Here is a 17476-nt window from a genome sequence, read left to right on the forward strand (position 1 = left end):
TGCATCTCTCTCCTTTTTTTTTTTTTTTTTTTTTTAATTTGGAGAGAATTTGCAGCAGCTAGCAAAGCTGAAAAGAGGGAGAGGGAATGTCTGTCTGTCTGTCTGGGTTATTCTCTCTCTAATTTCCAAGATTAATGTTTTGTGATTTGCTGCAGTGCAACATAGTGTGACCCATCAACACATCATAATAGATGTGTCAGCTTGGAAACCATCATGACTTAATGTTTCAACAAAGGGAAGAACGTTTTATTCTTAAGGAGAAAATCCTTACGTTTTCAAGTATTTAACATTTTTTGAAATAGCATTTTTCTTTCTGAGATAGGAAAGTGCATGCAGGAGCCACTTTGAAATACCATTATCTGGGGGGAGGGCAGAAGGAAGGAAGGAATTTTATATTGGAAGGAGTGGGGGGATGCCATTTCTTATCAGCACAGATTTCTGGCCAGGGAAACAGTAATCCACTTAGAAGCACTGGTTAGCTGCCATGCATTGTTATATACAGCACAAGGCAATTTCGATTACATTACTAACATATTTTTCAAAGTGTGGTAACACTGCTCTTTCTTATTGTGCTATATTTATTATCATTCTTTTCTCCTAGATTCAGACTGGCTTTTGCGTGAGTATGTTATGAGTGATGGGCTGCTGCAGTTATTTTTTCTGCCTACAGCTTCCATCGTCCAATATATTTTGTTAGGGAACAACTTTATCACAACCTTCACAATCCAAGACCTAATATTAATTACATAGTAATAACCAGATTATTGGACGAATTCACGTTCTTGTCACTGGATAAAATTTGAGTTACACAAGACCTTCATGAAAGTAGAAGGCTATGGGCAAAAAAGACTTAACTAACCAGATAACAATTTGTGTATTTTGCTCTGGAGGATAAGCTTTCAAATGTCTAATGAGTTTGCTCTTTAAGGTCCCTTCCAACCCAAACCATTGGACATGGCTGTGGGATGGTGTGTAGGGGAAGGTGTGATGTTCCACTTAGCCGCAAATTGTCTATGTTTCACGTCAGAAGTAGCATAATTTTCAAAGCAGCCAGAAATTCATTCTGAGCACTTACATGAAAGTCTGGATTCAGTTTAAAGGTTTTCAAATACTATGTGTTTATAGTGTGACGTGTTGTAGGATATTTGGCATGTTGTAGGATATTTTAAGTAGAGGCAAAAATAGCCTTGTGGATAAAACACGGGATTTGGAGGCTTCGGGCAAGGTGCACTAGCTGCCGGTGCCTTAGTTCCCACGTGTCTAAAAGTGAATAAGTAGTGCCTCCTCCAAGAGGTGTTGTGATATTTGAAGGAATTTGGGGATCCCAGTATAGAAAGTACTATAGGAAAGGCAAGCCTTTCATGTTTGGAGCAAGATGTGTTAGTGTACCACGATCATTAGCCGAAGGTACTGTTTTCTCTTTGTTCTGAAGTCTTTCAGTCTTTAGTATCTCTTAGAATGAATTGTGCTTTTAGTTACGTAATGTTTTCTTCACATTCCTGTGCTGTTAATTTAGCAATAACTGGATTTTTGAATAATGTCATCTGTGACTCAAAAATTATAGATCATTCCGTACCTTAATTTCTATCACAGTTTAAAATACAGCAGATATTTTGCTGGTATTTTAGTTCCCAAAAACGTTCGATGTCAATGCCCAAAAGTTTCTCAAATGCCTACTGTACAATTACTAAAGGGCATGAGCTCAGAAATTCCACTGTCTTTGAATATATCCTTTGAATTTGGGAAATGCACATGGAGAAATTAGGTTCTTTTGATTAAAATGTCAAAAAATATTAAAGTATAGTTGAACTAATGAAATAGTCTATTCACACTTTACCCCAAGTTGAGCTCAGGAACTGCACTTGAATATTTCATGAAATCAGATTAGCTAGACAAATATTCAAATGCTGTGGCTTTCCAGAGGCATTTTGAGCCATAGAAATTTCTGTGAATACAATAAACAAACTCTGAAGAAAAACAGGACACTGACAAAAAGGGAGAAGAAAACAAATTATGAGAATGGCATGTGGACCCACCGAAACCAGCTTTGTGGAAATGCACCTGTAGAAAAGTAGTACACAGAAGATAGATGGAAAAAATAAAATCATCGTTCAGGAGACAAAAGAAATAAACGTTCTGAGTCAGATGTGATCACTGAAGAGCCCTTTGCACTCTTTTGAGAAATACAAACACTCATTGCAGTCTTCTGCTCAGCTTTGAAAAGGGGTAGATAATTCTGGTGGATAAATGTATATTCTGGAAAGTAGTTGCCATTTTCAAATCCACCTTCATCTGCATCTGATGGTGGGGGAAGAATTCTGCACTTACGCTTTGTTATGTGTAGTTTGATAGCAGCTGGAGATGTTCACAAATGAAAAGTACTGTATATAAATCTTAATAGAAAATCAATAGGAAGTGCAGATGACACAAATGCACTGCAGTTTTCTTTTGAAGGCTCATTTGAGGTCATTGCCTATATCATTTGAGGCCGTTTAGCTAAAACCAGGACTCCGCTGATGTTTGGCGAGGATGTTTAGCCAGCCTAGACCCCGCCAGATATTACTGAGATTTGACTGTGGTAAACTAATAAAAGCCACCAGAAAAATGTCAGTTGCTAAGACTTCGGTACAGTAAAGTGTTTTGTGTTCCTCAGTGATGTTAATTAGGCTCCATCAGGCACGTGAATGTAAAGACAGATAATAGTCTTTAAGCTTGGTTCAGCTGAATACAAGGAAGATGGACAGTGTGTTTTGGAAGAAAGAACTGGCACTGTACGCAGTAGGTTTTTTTGCTAGGTTGATTGCCCAGTATGAGCAAACTGACGATTTTTGTTTGGTTTTATTTTATATTTGAGATCCTGGAGTTCTGGAGAAACGGATGTTTCGCTGTTTGGGGAGGACTTGTGCTGCAGGCTGAAGAACGGTCTCTGCGATTTTATGATAGTGAAGCTAGGAGGATTGGGTTTATCATTTCGGCAGCTCAGTAAACATGCAACATCTTAAACCGGGGGTGGGGGATGAGCCTATTGATTTTATGTGATGCAAATGCCTAGAGCTCTGATTGGGAATTGAAACTATCTAAATAAATGCATAAATATAAGGGAGAAACTAAATAAATAAGTTAGTAAATACACAGTTCCCCCTCCCGGATAGGGACATTGCAGTGAAAACTGATACTGTTGGCTTCTAGTTTTCCGTTCCCTTTTAGCCGTTATAATTCCCTCTGTGTGTGCTTTAGTAATGATGTGTGTCAGGATTTGTTTATTTTGGATCACTGTGTCTCTGCATTTCATTTGTATCTGGCTGTTTTCTTTCTTTTCTTAAACTTGAGCTTGATTTGGCTTTGTACTATTTGCTGACTAGGGAGGGAGGGAGAGCATTATTTAAACTTCAAGTAACAAAAGATAAAAGATAATGCTGATTCTTTTAGCCTCAAAGCCTTTCTAAAAAGTTACTGGAGTGTTTTTTGTAGCTAGCACATCACTGTTGTGACATTCAAAGTAGAACATAAGAAAACTGCCAAAAGATTTTAAAGAATCCATTAATGCATGTAGTCAGGAGGCTTCCGTTTAGAAAAGCTACATTATTCAGAGCGAAAAACTAATTAATTAGAACGCCCCTAGGAAACTGAATCTGCTTACATATATTAGTGAAAAAGTTAATTAATCACTGCAGAATGAGATCTGCATCGAGACATATGTATAAGTACGAGAAAATGGTTCCCTGGGCCACAGTGTGTATTTTTTTGCCTTTCCATTTTTTAAGAATATTTCCTTGACGGTATTTTAGTGTTTACATCTCATTATTTCTGTTACACTTTATAGTACAACTTCCACCTTTGTCTTCCATCAACAAAGCACGTAGCCTGTCCTGAGAAGAAAAAAACCAAAAGGTAGCGCTAATGAAAAAGGCATGCAGATAAACTGTTACACGTTCACAGCTTACTGCACAGGTTTCTTGGTCATTCAAATTGATCCTTTTCCAGTGGAGTAAATTGGGGAAAAAGGGATCCCAAGGACCGTTTTTTTATACATACTCCTCAAATTCCTAAGTATGATTTAAAAGCCATTCCATCAACAACAAAGCAGAAGTGATTTTAAAATGGCTCCAAGCTAGTGTTACTGCCAGCCATAAAAGCCACCAGCTGATTTTAATTAGATTTTACCTTTCCTCTTTTCTTAGCAATGGGATACCCATACCTTGAGTGTATTGCTTCATAGTTCCTCGGGACAGTTAATCATTTCCTTCTACAAAAGGACTAATATGCAGAAAAATATGCAGATTGATATCATGGAGCTAAATAAGAATATTTAAGACCATTTTTATTAATGGTTTACAACATTAAACTTGCCTTGACAAGATTACAGCCTTTTATAAAGGAGAGTTAAGCTTTTTTATGCTGATGTTGAACTGAATAGAGAGAATTTAATGTCAATCAGCAGGGGTCTACCTTCTTTGAAGTCACATTAAGACTCATGTCGATGGGCAGATTCTCATTGCCTTGGATTGTGTTCAGATCTGGCCTGTAGTGCACATTGACACGCTGCGTAACCCTCTTTAGGAGAAATGCGTTTATATCACACAGCAGATTAAACAAGGTTTAACTGAGTCCTCTGATGGTTATTCCACACTGTCATAGAAATCAGTGGGAAAATTGAGATCTGCTTGGTTTTACGATCTAAAGAGGTGATTTTCTATCAACAGAAAATATCTAGGTTTTGATATATCAGTTTTGTGCTCTGTATGACTAGAGGGCCTTTTATAATTATAACGCAATATCTGACTAATTTTCTGGAAATCTTATTCATTACAGCGTGCTTTTTTGACACAGTTACAGCTAGCACAAATGATGGTGCTTAACAGGAAAGATTCGCTCAGCCTTTCTCAACTGACTTAGTTTTCTTATTAAATAGAAACCAGTCTCTCATGTCATTGGTAGCTAATGAAGAAGGCATAGATTACAGCCTGTGACCTCTTTTCTGCTTTTTGATGTAGAAAGAAGGTATGAAATGTGCATTAGACATTTTGCTTACTTTTAAGCTCAGCTTCAAGTTCAGATCTTTTGTGCTTTGTTTTTTTGCTAAGAAGGTCCCTGGGAACTGACAGAATTGTGACACCAGAAGCAACAACAGGGACACCTAACCGCTTGACAGCAGAGGCAGCTCAAATAAATTCAGCATTGGATTATTTTTTTTTTAAATATGTATTTGCTCTAACATTCAGCACAAGTACTAGAGAGGAAGCTTTAAGAATCTGGCCTTTCCATTGAGCTTGGACCGATCCCATGACACACGTCAGGACCCTGAATCAGTTGTAAGCAGAAGTACACTAGCATGCTTCCCATTCTTGATCCGGTTACAGGAAAGAATAGGTGTTCCCTTAATATTTTGATACCATTTTTATACATAAGAAAGATGGGAAGTAGTTCTTAGATTGCATTTCTGCATGGGACAGCACAGGAGAAAGCTTTAATATGGTGGGGAATAAGCTAGTAGTGGGTTAGCTGGAATTAAAGTTCACCCAGTGGAGCAGTGTGATGCTTTTTTCTATGTCCTCACTCAGTTTCTACAGCACATGAGTTTTCTATGGCTGCAGCGATCTATCCTAAATTATTAAAAGTGTAGATACGTTTTTACAGACCAAGGTTATGTTAGACACTGGGCACAGAAGACTGGGTAGTTGCCCTTAATGGTTTTGGCTGGGGTAGAGTTAATTTTCTTCATAGCAGCTGGTATGGAGTTGTGGTTTTGTTTTGTGACCAAAACAGCGTTAATAACACAGGGATGTTGTAGCTGTTGCTGAGAAGTGCTTACACAAAGCCAAGGCTTTTTGTGCTCCTCACCCCACCCCACCAGAGAGTAGGCTGGGGGTGCACAAGGAGTTGGGAGGGGACACAGCTGGGACAGCTGACCAAAATTGACCAAAGGGATGTTCCATACTGTATGGCATCATGTTCAGCAATCAAAGCTGAAGCAAGGGGGGGCATTCAGATTGATTTCATTTGTCTTCCCAAGTAAATGTTACATGCGATGGAGCCCTGCTTTCCTGGAGATGGCTGAAGACCTCCCATTAATTCCTTATTTTACTTTGCTTATGCACGCAGCTTTTCGCTTTACCCATTAAACTGACTTTTTCTCTACCCACGAGTTTCCACGCTTTTTCCCTTCTGATTTTCTCCCCCTTTCCTCTGGGTGGGAAACAGGCGAGCGGCTGTGTGGGGCTTAGCTGTCTGTGCCAGAGTTAAGCCACAACATTGGCTTAGAAGATTTTACTGTCTGGTCTGACAGGGGGTTGAGATCGGGCTCAGAGAAAGGTGATTGAAAGTGATTTCTTCGTGGAGCAGGCAGGGGACTGTACGATTTCGGATTAAAGAGTAAATAGCAGTTGGAAGCATTAACAACAACTATGCCCATCTTGATTATTGTACCCTTCTGCGTGTGATGTCCTTCCTTCCTGAGGATGATGTGGACCAAAGCTTTCCTTCTCCTAACCTGCTTTTGTCACAAGGCAGTTTAATGATGTGTAAGAGCACCATTGCCAGGTTCAGTGTCAGTGTTACGGCACGATGAAAAGCTGTTCTGCTTCGTCTCCTGCACTCCTTTCACCAGCTTTCACTCTCAGATACATTTGATCTAATTGTACTGCTTATCTTCCAACTGCTCCTCAAATGACCTCTTGTTAGGACTATTTAATACTAATGTGTCTTCCTGTGTCGTGTAAACTTTTTTTAAAACTAGAATTTTAATGAGCAGAAGAACGGCACAGCTGTATGATAAAGCTTTCATTAGAGGATTCCTTAATAGAACCCACTTCCAGTCCTTGATTGCATAATCAACAGCTAATGAAATTGTCTTGGTAACAAGAGCTACGGTGTATTACATCCTCTCCCGAGACTAAGTGGAAAGACAATTGTACCAGCCTGAGAGGACTATTGATTGTTCACAGTTTGAATTTGATTGCCCTTACGGGGAACTAAACAAGAGATCATCTTCAGCTCTGCTAAATGGATTTTGTTTCCACTGAAAGTTATTGGTTCACTTTCACACCAGGCGTTCGGGGGGCAATAAACACAGGGAGTATAATCTCATTATAGATTTCCTGAGTGTGCGAATTTGAAAGCACCAATCACTGTAAAACAAATGACGGCTGCTTAGTCCAGGTCCTCTGCGATGCATCTGTGTGTTTAAACTAGGCAGGAGCTCTGAAGGGACACCCTAGCCCATTGCGTGTTGCTTGTCTCGTTGCAGGAGGGAATCCCAAAGGGAAGTTTGCTCTGGGACTGGTTCAGAATGAGTGGAAGGTTTATGTTAAAAGGCCTCTAGATCGGGAAGAGCAAGACGTTTATTATCTGAACATCACCGCCACAGATGGCCTCTTTGTAACCCAAGCTGCTGTGGAAGTAACCGTCACTGACGTTAACGATAATAATCCAGTTTGTGAACAGGTGAGTTAGCAAGACCCATGTGGCAATCAACTGTTGTGTTGAAAGCGATGGTTTCTCTATGGGTGTCCCTGCTATTTACAGGTAGTCACAGGCAACGCGCATTTTCATCCTTAAGGTCTTAGTTGAAGAATCTGAAGTGATCTGGGAGAGGAGCAGGATGAAACAGTCCTGTGAAGCCAAGATGAAAGGATCATGGTCTAGTAAAGGTAGCAGAGGAGTCTTCTCCACAGTGGCCTTAGTTGGCTTTGGAAAAAATGAAGCATCATGAGGTGGCACTGGGCAGCCACTCATCCCCTGCAGAAAAAATGTGCTTTCCTTTCACAACCAATGTGGAAATGTTTTCAATCTGGTTTCACTCCAGTCTTCCTGAACCTGGCAGATGTCAGAAACCCAGTGGAAAAGGCAGAAGAATGTAGCTTGCCTGACCACAGCTTTCACAGCGCTGTCTCTTATTCTGTGGAAAGGCAATGTGAGGAACCGATATTACTGCAATAGAAAGGTCTGTGTGAAAGAAAACACACAGCGAAACCCAGAGTTCCTTAACGGTACTGTTCACAGAATATTTTATGAATATATACCTATGTGTATATACTCATATAATTCCCACCATTACATTATCAGTGATGGACCACTGTCATTGCAAGCACCACTCTGGGGAATCACAGTGTATCTTCGTTAGCACGCTCATCAAAGTTTCCATTTCATGGGTGTTGATGAAACAAACAGAATATAGAAAATGAGACTGCATTTAACACCTAAGATGAGCCCTATTAAGAGGCATAATTTGTCATTGTTTTTGTGACACCTCAAAGCTTAGCAGTGATTTAAACATCTAGGAATGTGTTATGTAAAGAAAAATTGTTTCCTATATAGAAAGATGCACTACAGAGAGTTTAAAAAAAAAGTTGTGCAAAGACTGTAAAATACTGTTATAACATAGCTTACATTCTGGTTTTGTCTCTAGGTTGCATACACAGCACTGTTTCCTGAAGACATTCCATCAAACAAAGTCATTCTTAAAATCAGTGCTAAAGATGCTGACATTGGGTCCAATGGGGAAATTCGCTATTCTCTGTATGGTTCGGGGAACAATAAATTTTTCTTAGATCCAGAAAACGGTAAGATGACAACTGAATGTTTCTGAATATCCTTCTTAATCCCTTTACATCAGTGGGTGCCAGTTTCCTTAACTAGAGTTAGGTAACACTTGGTTATCAGCCAGTTGTTCCTGTTACAGCAGGCGTAGATCACCACTTCAGAAGTGGTGGTGGTAGGAGGGAGAAAGAAGGGTGTCTTTGTTGGCCAGTTTGAATGGTATAATCAGAACAGTGGATACCAACCCTTTTGTTTCCCTGACAGACCTCAAGTTAGGTCAGAGATGTATCACAAAATCACAGAATCAGAATAGTTTGGGTTGGAAGGGACCTTTAAAGGTCATCAAGTCCAACCCCCCTGCAATGAGCAGGGACATCTTCAACTAGATCAGGTTGCTCAGAGCCCCGTCCAGCCTGGCCTTGAATGTTTCCAGGGATGGCGTATCTACCACCGTTCTGGGCAGCCTGGGCCAGTGTTTCACCACCCTCATGGTAAAAAATTTCTTCCTTATATCTAGTCTTCCCTCTTTTAGTTTAAAACTGTTGACCCTTGTCCTCTTGCAACAGTCCCTGCTAAAAAGTTTGTCCCCATCTTTCCTGTAGGCCTCCTTTATGTACTCGAAGACCATGGTAAGTTCTCCCTGGAGCCTTCTTTTTCCCTGAACAACCAAATCTCTCAGCCAGTCCTGATAGCAGAGGTGCTCCAGCCCTCTGATCATTTTTGTGGCCCTCCCCTGGACCCCGTCCAGCAGGTCCAGCTGAGGGCTCCAGAGTTGGACGCAGTATTCCAGGTGGGGTCTCACCAGAGTGGAGTAGAGGGGAAGAAGCACCTCTCTTGACCTGCTGGGCGTGCTTCTTTTGATGCAGCCCAGGATGCAGTTGGCCTTCTGGGCTGTGAGTGCACGTTGCTAGCTCATGTCCAGCTTTTCACCCACCAGTAACCCCAAGTCCTTCTCCTCAGGGGTGCTCTTAGATCCTTCATCCCCCAGCCTGTATTGAATCCAGGGGTTACCCAGACCCAGGTGCTGGACCTCGCACTTGGCCTTGTTGAACTTCATAAGGTTCACACAAGCCCACTTCTCGAGCTTGTCCAGGTCCCTCTGGATGGCATCCCACCCCTCAGGTTCGTCAGCCATGCCACTCAGCTCGGTGTTGTCTGCAAACTTGCTGAGGGTGCACTCAATCCCACTGTCTATGTCATTGATGAAGATATCAAACAGTACTGGTCTCAGTATGGACCCCTGAGGGACACCACTTGTCACCAATTTCCATCTGGGCATTGAGCCATTGACCACTACCCTCTGGATGCAACCATCCAGCCAGTTCCTTATCCACCAAACAGTCCATCCATCAAATCCATATCTCTCCAATTTAGAGAGAAGGATGTTGTGGGAGACTGTGTCAAGGACCTTACAGAAGTTCAGATAGACAACATGCGTAGCTCTTCCTTGTCCACTGATGTAGTCACTCTGGCATAGAAGGCCACTAGGTCGATCAGGCAGGATTTGCCCTTGGTGAAGCCGTGCTGCCTGCCTCACATCACCTCACTGTCCTCCATGTGCTTGTCCTGGAGTCTTTTTCATACAGAAGAGGGGCGGATGTCAACGGGGTCCTCCTTCATCTTTGGATTTCACTTCTTCCACCTTCGTCTAGATATATTGCTATTTAGACCCTGTAAAGAAGGCATTCCTTTTATACACAGATTCTGGAGGAGAAAGGATATCAGTAATGAATTTGTGGGCACAGTGGAATGCTACAAAGGTCTTGTACGTTTGGCAGTTGGTCTGGAAAAAAATACTGATCTCTGTTAAGATCTAGATTTTATGGTTGTTACGAAGTAAAGCTAAATAAAATTATTTTCCCATGAATAAGAATCCCACCCCTCTGTTAATTCTTAGGAATTTGGTTTCCATAATGATAGACCAAGTCCTTCCCTGTGCAATGCCTCCTCTGCCTGACTAGCAGGAGGCAGTGCCTGCTATTGCCGTGGTGCTACTGATGGAAGAAGAGGTGTTTGGGATCTATGCAGTGTGTGGAAGGGGAAGTATTGACCTCTTCAACAACAAATTTAGTATTTAACTGCAAATTACACCCTTTACAAAATTAACCCAAACCTCATCTTCCGACTTGTAGTGGCTGTTTGCTGGTGTGGCAATGTTTGGTGGTTGGTTGTCTGTGCAGTGGAAAACAAATCATCGGTAAAGCTCTCACAGGCTGAATAAGCTGGCTTTTTGTTGCTGTTAATGTCTATTGTAATACCCACCTCTGCATGAGAATAAGAAGTTTGTTTCAAACTAGATGCCAGAGGTATCTACAGGAATGCAGAGCTGGTTGGAGATTGCTTTGTGGGGAGAAGAGGGGAATGTTTGTGTTATTTTCGAATAGTAGCATTAGAAAACTTCAGAGTTCATTATGGACACTGTCATCAGATTCAGAATGTGTTTCTGTTTCTAGGAGTCTGTAAGTCTTGAGAGTAACAGAAAGACAGACATGGAAAAAGACGGTGGTGTTCATATGGGTGTAGTTGTAGGCTGTTGAAGGCCACCAGGCATGGCTTGTCCTCCCTGCACTCACATTGGCAGCTCACTTTGTTGGGTAGGGAGGAGTGTGAAGTGGCACTGCTGTGAGTTTTTTAATCCATTCATTGGAATAAGCAAAGTTGATTTTTTTTCTCTTTCCTGTTCCTTTGAAATACATGTTTTTGAGATACTCACACTATAGAATTAGTGATGTTGCTACAGTAGTAATGACGGATGCTGCTTTTAATCAATTTTAGGTGAGCTGAAATCCTTGGCCCCTCTCGACCGCGAGAAAATCCCTGCATACAACTTGGTTGCCCGAGCTACAGATGGTGGTGGCAGGTTTTGCCAATCAGAAATCCATGTTATTTTAGAAGATGTTAATGATAATCCACCAGTGTTCTCCTCTGATCACTACACCGCCTGTGTCTATGAGAATACAGCCACTAAAGCTTTGTTAACAAGAGTCCAAGCCACTGATCCTGATGTTGGTGAGTAACGCTGCAAATAATTAATGTTCAGGGTAACTCTGTGGGTTGGTGGAATTGCAATACAGATTAATTTTTCTATTGCTGCTTTCCCTCATTCTTTCCTCCTTTTGCGTCTGTGTCCTCCCCGTTTTTCTCTCTTCTGTTTCTCTACGTCAAAATGCTCACGGCTGAGCTTGACAGAATGGCGTTACAAACAGAAAAGTGTGGCAGCAGCCACAGAAGCGTGTAGTCTTTCATTCTCTTGATTGGTGATGTGTAGGGGTAAATGATAGTTTTGGGGGTAAATTCCAACTCTTTTCCTCCAGTGGTCTCACCTCTTTTCTTGAGCCATGATTTTGAATACCCATGCCTCTATTTATGCAAATAATATACTTTTCTGCCATAGAGACCTATACCTGATTAATCACAGCTTTTCTAGAGTTTTATATGCTATAACTCCCATTTGTTCCAGCTGGTTACCGTAGCATAAAACTATTGTTGTACGCTGTGAATGTACGTTATAAATGTTCTGGTTATTTAACTGTGCATTCTTTTAAAGTTTAATAGTTTATTATATGGGAACTTAACCTTGAAATCTGGGCCCAATTATAAATATTTAAAGGGTTTTTTTGCATACACAGTGGTAAAACCTACCAAGTATCAGATTTTTTTTTAGCTCATTCAGTTCAGTTGGAATAAATAAATCCCATAGTTTATTTTTACTTCCTGTGCTTTTGGAGATGTTTTGTAAAAACTGTGGCCTGAGTAGCTTCCCATAAAAAGCAGACCTTTCGTTGAATGAAAAAATGTTTCATGTTAAAATCTTTTCTTTTTTTGGAACTACAGTGCGTGTTGGAAGTCTCAGTTGCTGCTAAGGCTGATAACATACAGGAATCAGTAAAGGATTCGTGTGTCTATCAAGAGCTGCATTATATACTTTGGTTGAAAAATCACAGTTAAAATTATGATACTGTCCTGCAGTGAAAAGCCAATTACTGGTAGTAAACTACGAAACAGTCTGAAGACCCAGTGTTGTTGGTTTCCTCTGTTGTCTTAATTACCGTTTCTCTCATAGATGAGTTGAAATTCAAGGAGAGGGGGGAGACAGAAAGAATTACAATAAAAAGTTGTCAGTAAAAGTTCTTGCTAGCACCAACTTTAAATAATAATGGTTAGCAATGAAGAAAAAACACAAAGAGCTAATTGCTACATCTTCCTTCTGAAACTGGATAAGTTAAAGGGAGGGATGCATGTGATGAATGAGAAGGGGCTACGTACTTCCTTAATGATTACATCTGAAAATCAAACAAGACACTGTATCATAGGAAAGTGACTCTTGTCTCTAAAATTGGATTTTTTATTAATTACTGTTCTATTAGTCCGTACCAAAATACCCGATTCCTTATTGCTGGATGAAGAATGAGTTCAGGTAGTGTAATGTTCCCAGCACAAAGAAAAAAATGGATTATTGATATTCCTGATGGGCTATTCCTGTAAGGTTTTGTGGACTGTTATCCAGAAAACATCAGTGGAGCCAGTAATCATCATACAAATTTTTAACATTCAGGAAACATCTTATGATCAGTCTTAGAGTTTGCCAATTCTTCTGCTTTGGGCTTTAAAGAGCTAAAGTACTATAAGGATAGGAGTGTCAGTATAGAGGCTGTTGAAACCAAACTTGAGAGAAGTCAGTTTGTGGTCTGCAACTAAATACAATTTAACATAAAAGTGAAAATATTGCGGTCACACACTGTTGGATAATTTAGAAGATTTCCAGTTAATAGGAAAATAGTATTACATCTGCCTTGTGCTTTTGATATCTCTTAAAATTCCTTAGCTTATAATATCCTGGGAAATTTCAGGAATGGAACATAAATTGTTGTTTAATATATTAGTAAGTTGGATACACGCTTAGAAACTAGCTGTACCAGCTGGACACACTGAAGGAGAGATGCCATTCTTCTTCACAGTATTCAACAGAAGAAAATGACTTTAGCTATCAAGCACTTAACTCTAGTAGCCTGCAAGTTCATTTTCCATCACCTCTCCATGTAGCTAGGTGTCTCAAATGAAGATATTTATTGAAGGAAGAGAGTATACACACATACCTTTGCTAAAACATAGTAGTAACTTTAATATAAGACAATTCTTTTTCCCAATCTGCTTCCATTGTAAATTCTTAAAATTTCCACAAGATAATATTTCCTACTAATTCACCACCATATGGTTTGGAAACGTGTAAACTAAGAAATGAAAGAGAAACGCTGGGTTTACGGTTTTTTAGAGAAGATCACAGGGAGCAGTGAATTTTCCACCTCCGACTGTCTTCAAATCAAAGCGCCAAATTAGAGCATTCTGTCGAGATTAAGGCAGAAGAAGGCTTGGAGTGAATGCCGAGGTGTAATTATGTGAGCAAACCCATCAGACAACTACAGTATCAGCCCGTTTCAACGGAATTAGGGTGATGCTAGAGCAGCAACACTGAGAAAACCTACATGGAACTTTGTGGCAAACGTGACATTAAAAAATCGATAAACATCAAAGTACATCTGGAGCCTGAATTGCTACCTGAGCTGCAGGTGCATGCGCATTTCCAGGGCTGCTCATGTTTTCTGCATGCGTACAGTGTTGCGGCCTCGCTCGCAGAATACAAGAATGAATGTCAGCGTGGTCCAAGCTCAGCAGTGCTTTAAGTGATGGGTAAGTCCTGCCTCAATTCCAGCCGCTTTGCCTTGCGAATGACCTCCACGCTCAGGCCCATTTCCATGCTGATTGATGGTGCAGTCTACCGAAGGCAGAAGCACTTACTGTACTAAATATGAGCAGTGCATCATCTGTCCTTCTGCGGTCCTCGTCGTCACCAGTGGGGCACTGGCAGTTCCACACCATCCACGTTTGTCGTCAGGATAGTGATTTCACTGACCTATTGATTTTTCTCTGGGTTTATGATGAAGACGGGGTTTGAATTTCACTCAGAATGGGAATGACCTTGTCCGCCGGACTTGTTCTGCCTGCCACCGCTGCCTTCCAGCCTCTGCTTTACCCCACAGCCAAAGCCATGGCTGGTACCTGCTCATGGAGGTCCTTCCCTGTTCAGTTACACAACCAACCAGTATATATGGACTAGGTTGTCTTGGAGCCAGCACCTTGTATTGCATGCAGCCAATGTGCAGGAAAACAAAGGCAAGTAGGCAGAGAAAAAGTTAACAGGAGTGTCCTTTATTTGGTTGCAAATTGTTCCTTGCAGTGCATAGACCTCCCTGCCCTGTCCGCAGCTGTCCCTCAACCCCGTTCTCCAGCCCCAGGGCCCATACAAGTACATTTCACAGGAGCACTGGTGACATGCAGCCTGCAAGCAACCAGCTGGTGCCCAGGTCATGGTGTGGCTAGCCAAATCTAGGAGTTTCTCAGAAACACAATTCAGACTGATCTGATTCTTCCTCGAGTAGCAGTCACACCTCAACCAGCAAAGGCCCCCACCTGCTCGCTTGCCCGGCCAGGCAGTCCTTAGCCAGCTGCCCTATTCTTTGGCATAGTTTAGTCCATGCCTTGTATTTGTCTCAGATCATGGTCCACTTCCCAGCAGGAATGACCCTGTGTTCCCCTGGCCCATTTTTATGGCATGTGCAAATGGCAAATGAGTAAGGAAGATCCCTTGCTGTGGGCTGAAGGTGAGAACCACAGGGTTGTGTGTGGTGGCAAGTCAGAGGTGAAGCACTTTGGACAGCCTTGCTAGAAATGTGTCTCCTGGCCTTGTGGACACAGAGGCATCATGCTGCAGGGTTTCACACAGGCACAGAATGGTTGAGGTTGGAAGGCACCTCTAGAAGGTTATCTTGTCCAACCACCGTGCTCAAGCAGGGCGACCTGTCTAGGACTGTGTCCAGGTGGCTGTTGGATAACTCCCAGGATGGAGATATTCCCTGAGTTCCGTGCGGTGTGGGCACCCCAGGGGCCCTCTGGGAATAAACAGACCTGCACTGTGGATACAGACAAAAGCCTAACAACCTCACCGTGACCTGGCAGAGCAGTGACAACAGGCAGCAAACCCACACTGATGCCCTCTCTGACTGCCAGTTCTTCCCAAGTTGGAGATAATTCAAAGAAGAAGGATCAATGGCAGGTGAGATTTTGCAGGAAGTGTAGTTTGGGAAAATATTTTCCCATATCTAATAGCAGATTTAATAGCGTTCAGTAATGCAACCTAGAAAAATAATAAACAGTGCGCTGCTTTTTTTAAAGCATTTTCTCAGATTTGAGCATAGGATGCCTGGAGTTTCAGATGTGTTACAGCTTCTGCCGGGCTCGTAACCTCACAGCGGAATGCAGAACAGTCCGTTTATTCCTCAGTTCCAAAAAAACCATCCAGTTAGTTTGGGGGTGGAGAGATTTGAATGATGACCCTGGTTTTCTGGTCTTCGTTCTCTGTATTTGAAGCTTTGGTACTTAGGTGGGCGTGAGGAAAAAATAGGTGTTGAAAGCCTAATTCAGGGAGCCAGGATAAGACTTCACACTCTCCCACAGATAAATTTATACAGCCAGGTTATACAGGTCAATTGTGGTTGAATTTGGTTGTGGTTTTTAAAGAGTTGTATAGAGTTAAATATTATTTGGACCAAGATTTATGAGAAGGATTCTTTAATCGTCTGATTAGTGCATTTGTGCTTAATGTGGAGAGTTTAAATCAATCAAGTCTTTAATCAGTCTGGTTTTGGTGTGGGGAACTAATTATTCACCTCTTTGACAAAGTGGAAGAGCTGCAACAGAAGGGACTCAGCCCCTTTGGGAAGCTGTTTGACCTTCTAGGAGACATCTGCTCCCTAACCCCGACCTTCACCAAGAACTATAGGGGAGCAAACTGTGGCCCATCATCTGCCTAGGGAGCGGCTGGGGAACCTGGCGAACTGGGGGAAGGAGTGCCATTTTCTTTCAGCTTCTGATGGAAAGTTTTATCTTGGATTTCAAAGAAATCGGTGACAAAACTGGTATTTTCTCTGCAAGGTTTGACCTCGGTGATTTTGATGTTTCAATAAAGACTTGGTTTGTCAAAAAAACTCAAAACCAAACCCTCACTATGTACACGCATAAGGTGGGTGCACGGGAAATAAGAAATGTCTGTTCTAGGGAAGAATGGTAATATAACTTCTCCTTTAGGTTTCAGGCAGTCCAGTCTGGAGTGTATCTACCTCCAGGAGGTAGACACACCTCTTCTTTTTCTTCTTGTCCTCTCCTTGGGTCAATGAGAAAAAATGAAGAAACCATTTAAACAATGAAAATGAAATATCTATCAGCAATAATGACTGGGGAACATAGCTAGTTCTCTGGGGTTTATCACTGATTTGTAGAAAGGGGCATCAAAGCACTGGTGAGCACAGCACAGAAAAAAAATCCCTCCATTAGGTTTTTCAGTGGGTCACCACTTTTTAAAAACACATGCATGGAAATAATGAGTAAAGACTTCAGCCTTAGCAATGGTGGGCTTTGCTCTTGAAGAAATTGGGGCAACTGAGCCTGTTGGACCCACAGCTGGGTCACACAGCTGGGCTTGGAGAAGGGTAGAGTGCTGCCAGATGGGATCGTTGAAGTGTCAGAGAGGAGTGCAAGACAGTCACAACTTGAGTAAAGAACAGTTCTCTGAATTATGTATAATGGCAAGTAAAAAAATAAAAATGCTGAAATAGATATTGATTTTGACATTTGCTGGTAAAGCCAGCATACAGCAAACCTCTAATTTGCATGTTTGTGTATGTTGTGCAGGTCCCTTAAAATGGCTCAAGAAACTTTTGAGGCATTCAGGATCTGAAAAATAAGAAAAAAACAAGGATTGAAAGATGGATAAGAATAACAGAGATAATAGGACAGAAGATTTGCTAAAACTCAACAACTAATAGGTAGCAAACTTTGGCAATGAAGCCAGCACTAGCTAGACGATATTTCTGGATATTGTCTG

The 17476-nt window shown here is 41.4% G+C and overlaps 1 protein-coding gene across 8 annotated transcripts in view; it reads left to right on the plus strand.

The window, feature by feature from the left end:
• FAT3 (FAT atypical cadherin 3) overlaps positions 1-17476 on the plus strand; it is a 425569-nt gene that overhangs the window by 345091 nt on the left and 63002 nt on the right. For all 8 annotated transcript variants that reach the window (XR_010070308.1, XM_063329048.1, XM_063329074.1 and 5 more), the window contains 3 exons: positions 7247-7443; positions 8408-8561; positions 11314-11547. Coding sequence is in view for 7 of the 8 variants with exons in the window: in XM_063329048.1 (XP_063185118.1) it covers positions 7247-7443; positions 8408-8561; positions 11314-11547 (585 nt within the window). In the remaining variant the exon portion in view is untranslated. The remainder of the gene's footprint in view (positions 1-7246; positions 7444-8407; positions 8562-11313; positions 11548-17476) is intronic.

Source organism: Chroicocephalus ridibundus, chromosome 1 (genome assembly GCF_963924245.1).
Source record: "Chroicocephalus ridibundus chromosome 1, bChrRid1.1, whole genome shotgun sequence".
Classification (NCBI taxonomy): domain Eukaryota; kingdom Metazoa; phylum Chordata; class Aves; order Charadriiformes; family Laridae; genus Chroicocephalus; species Chroicocephalus ridibundus.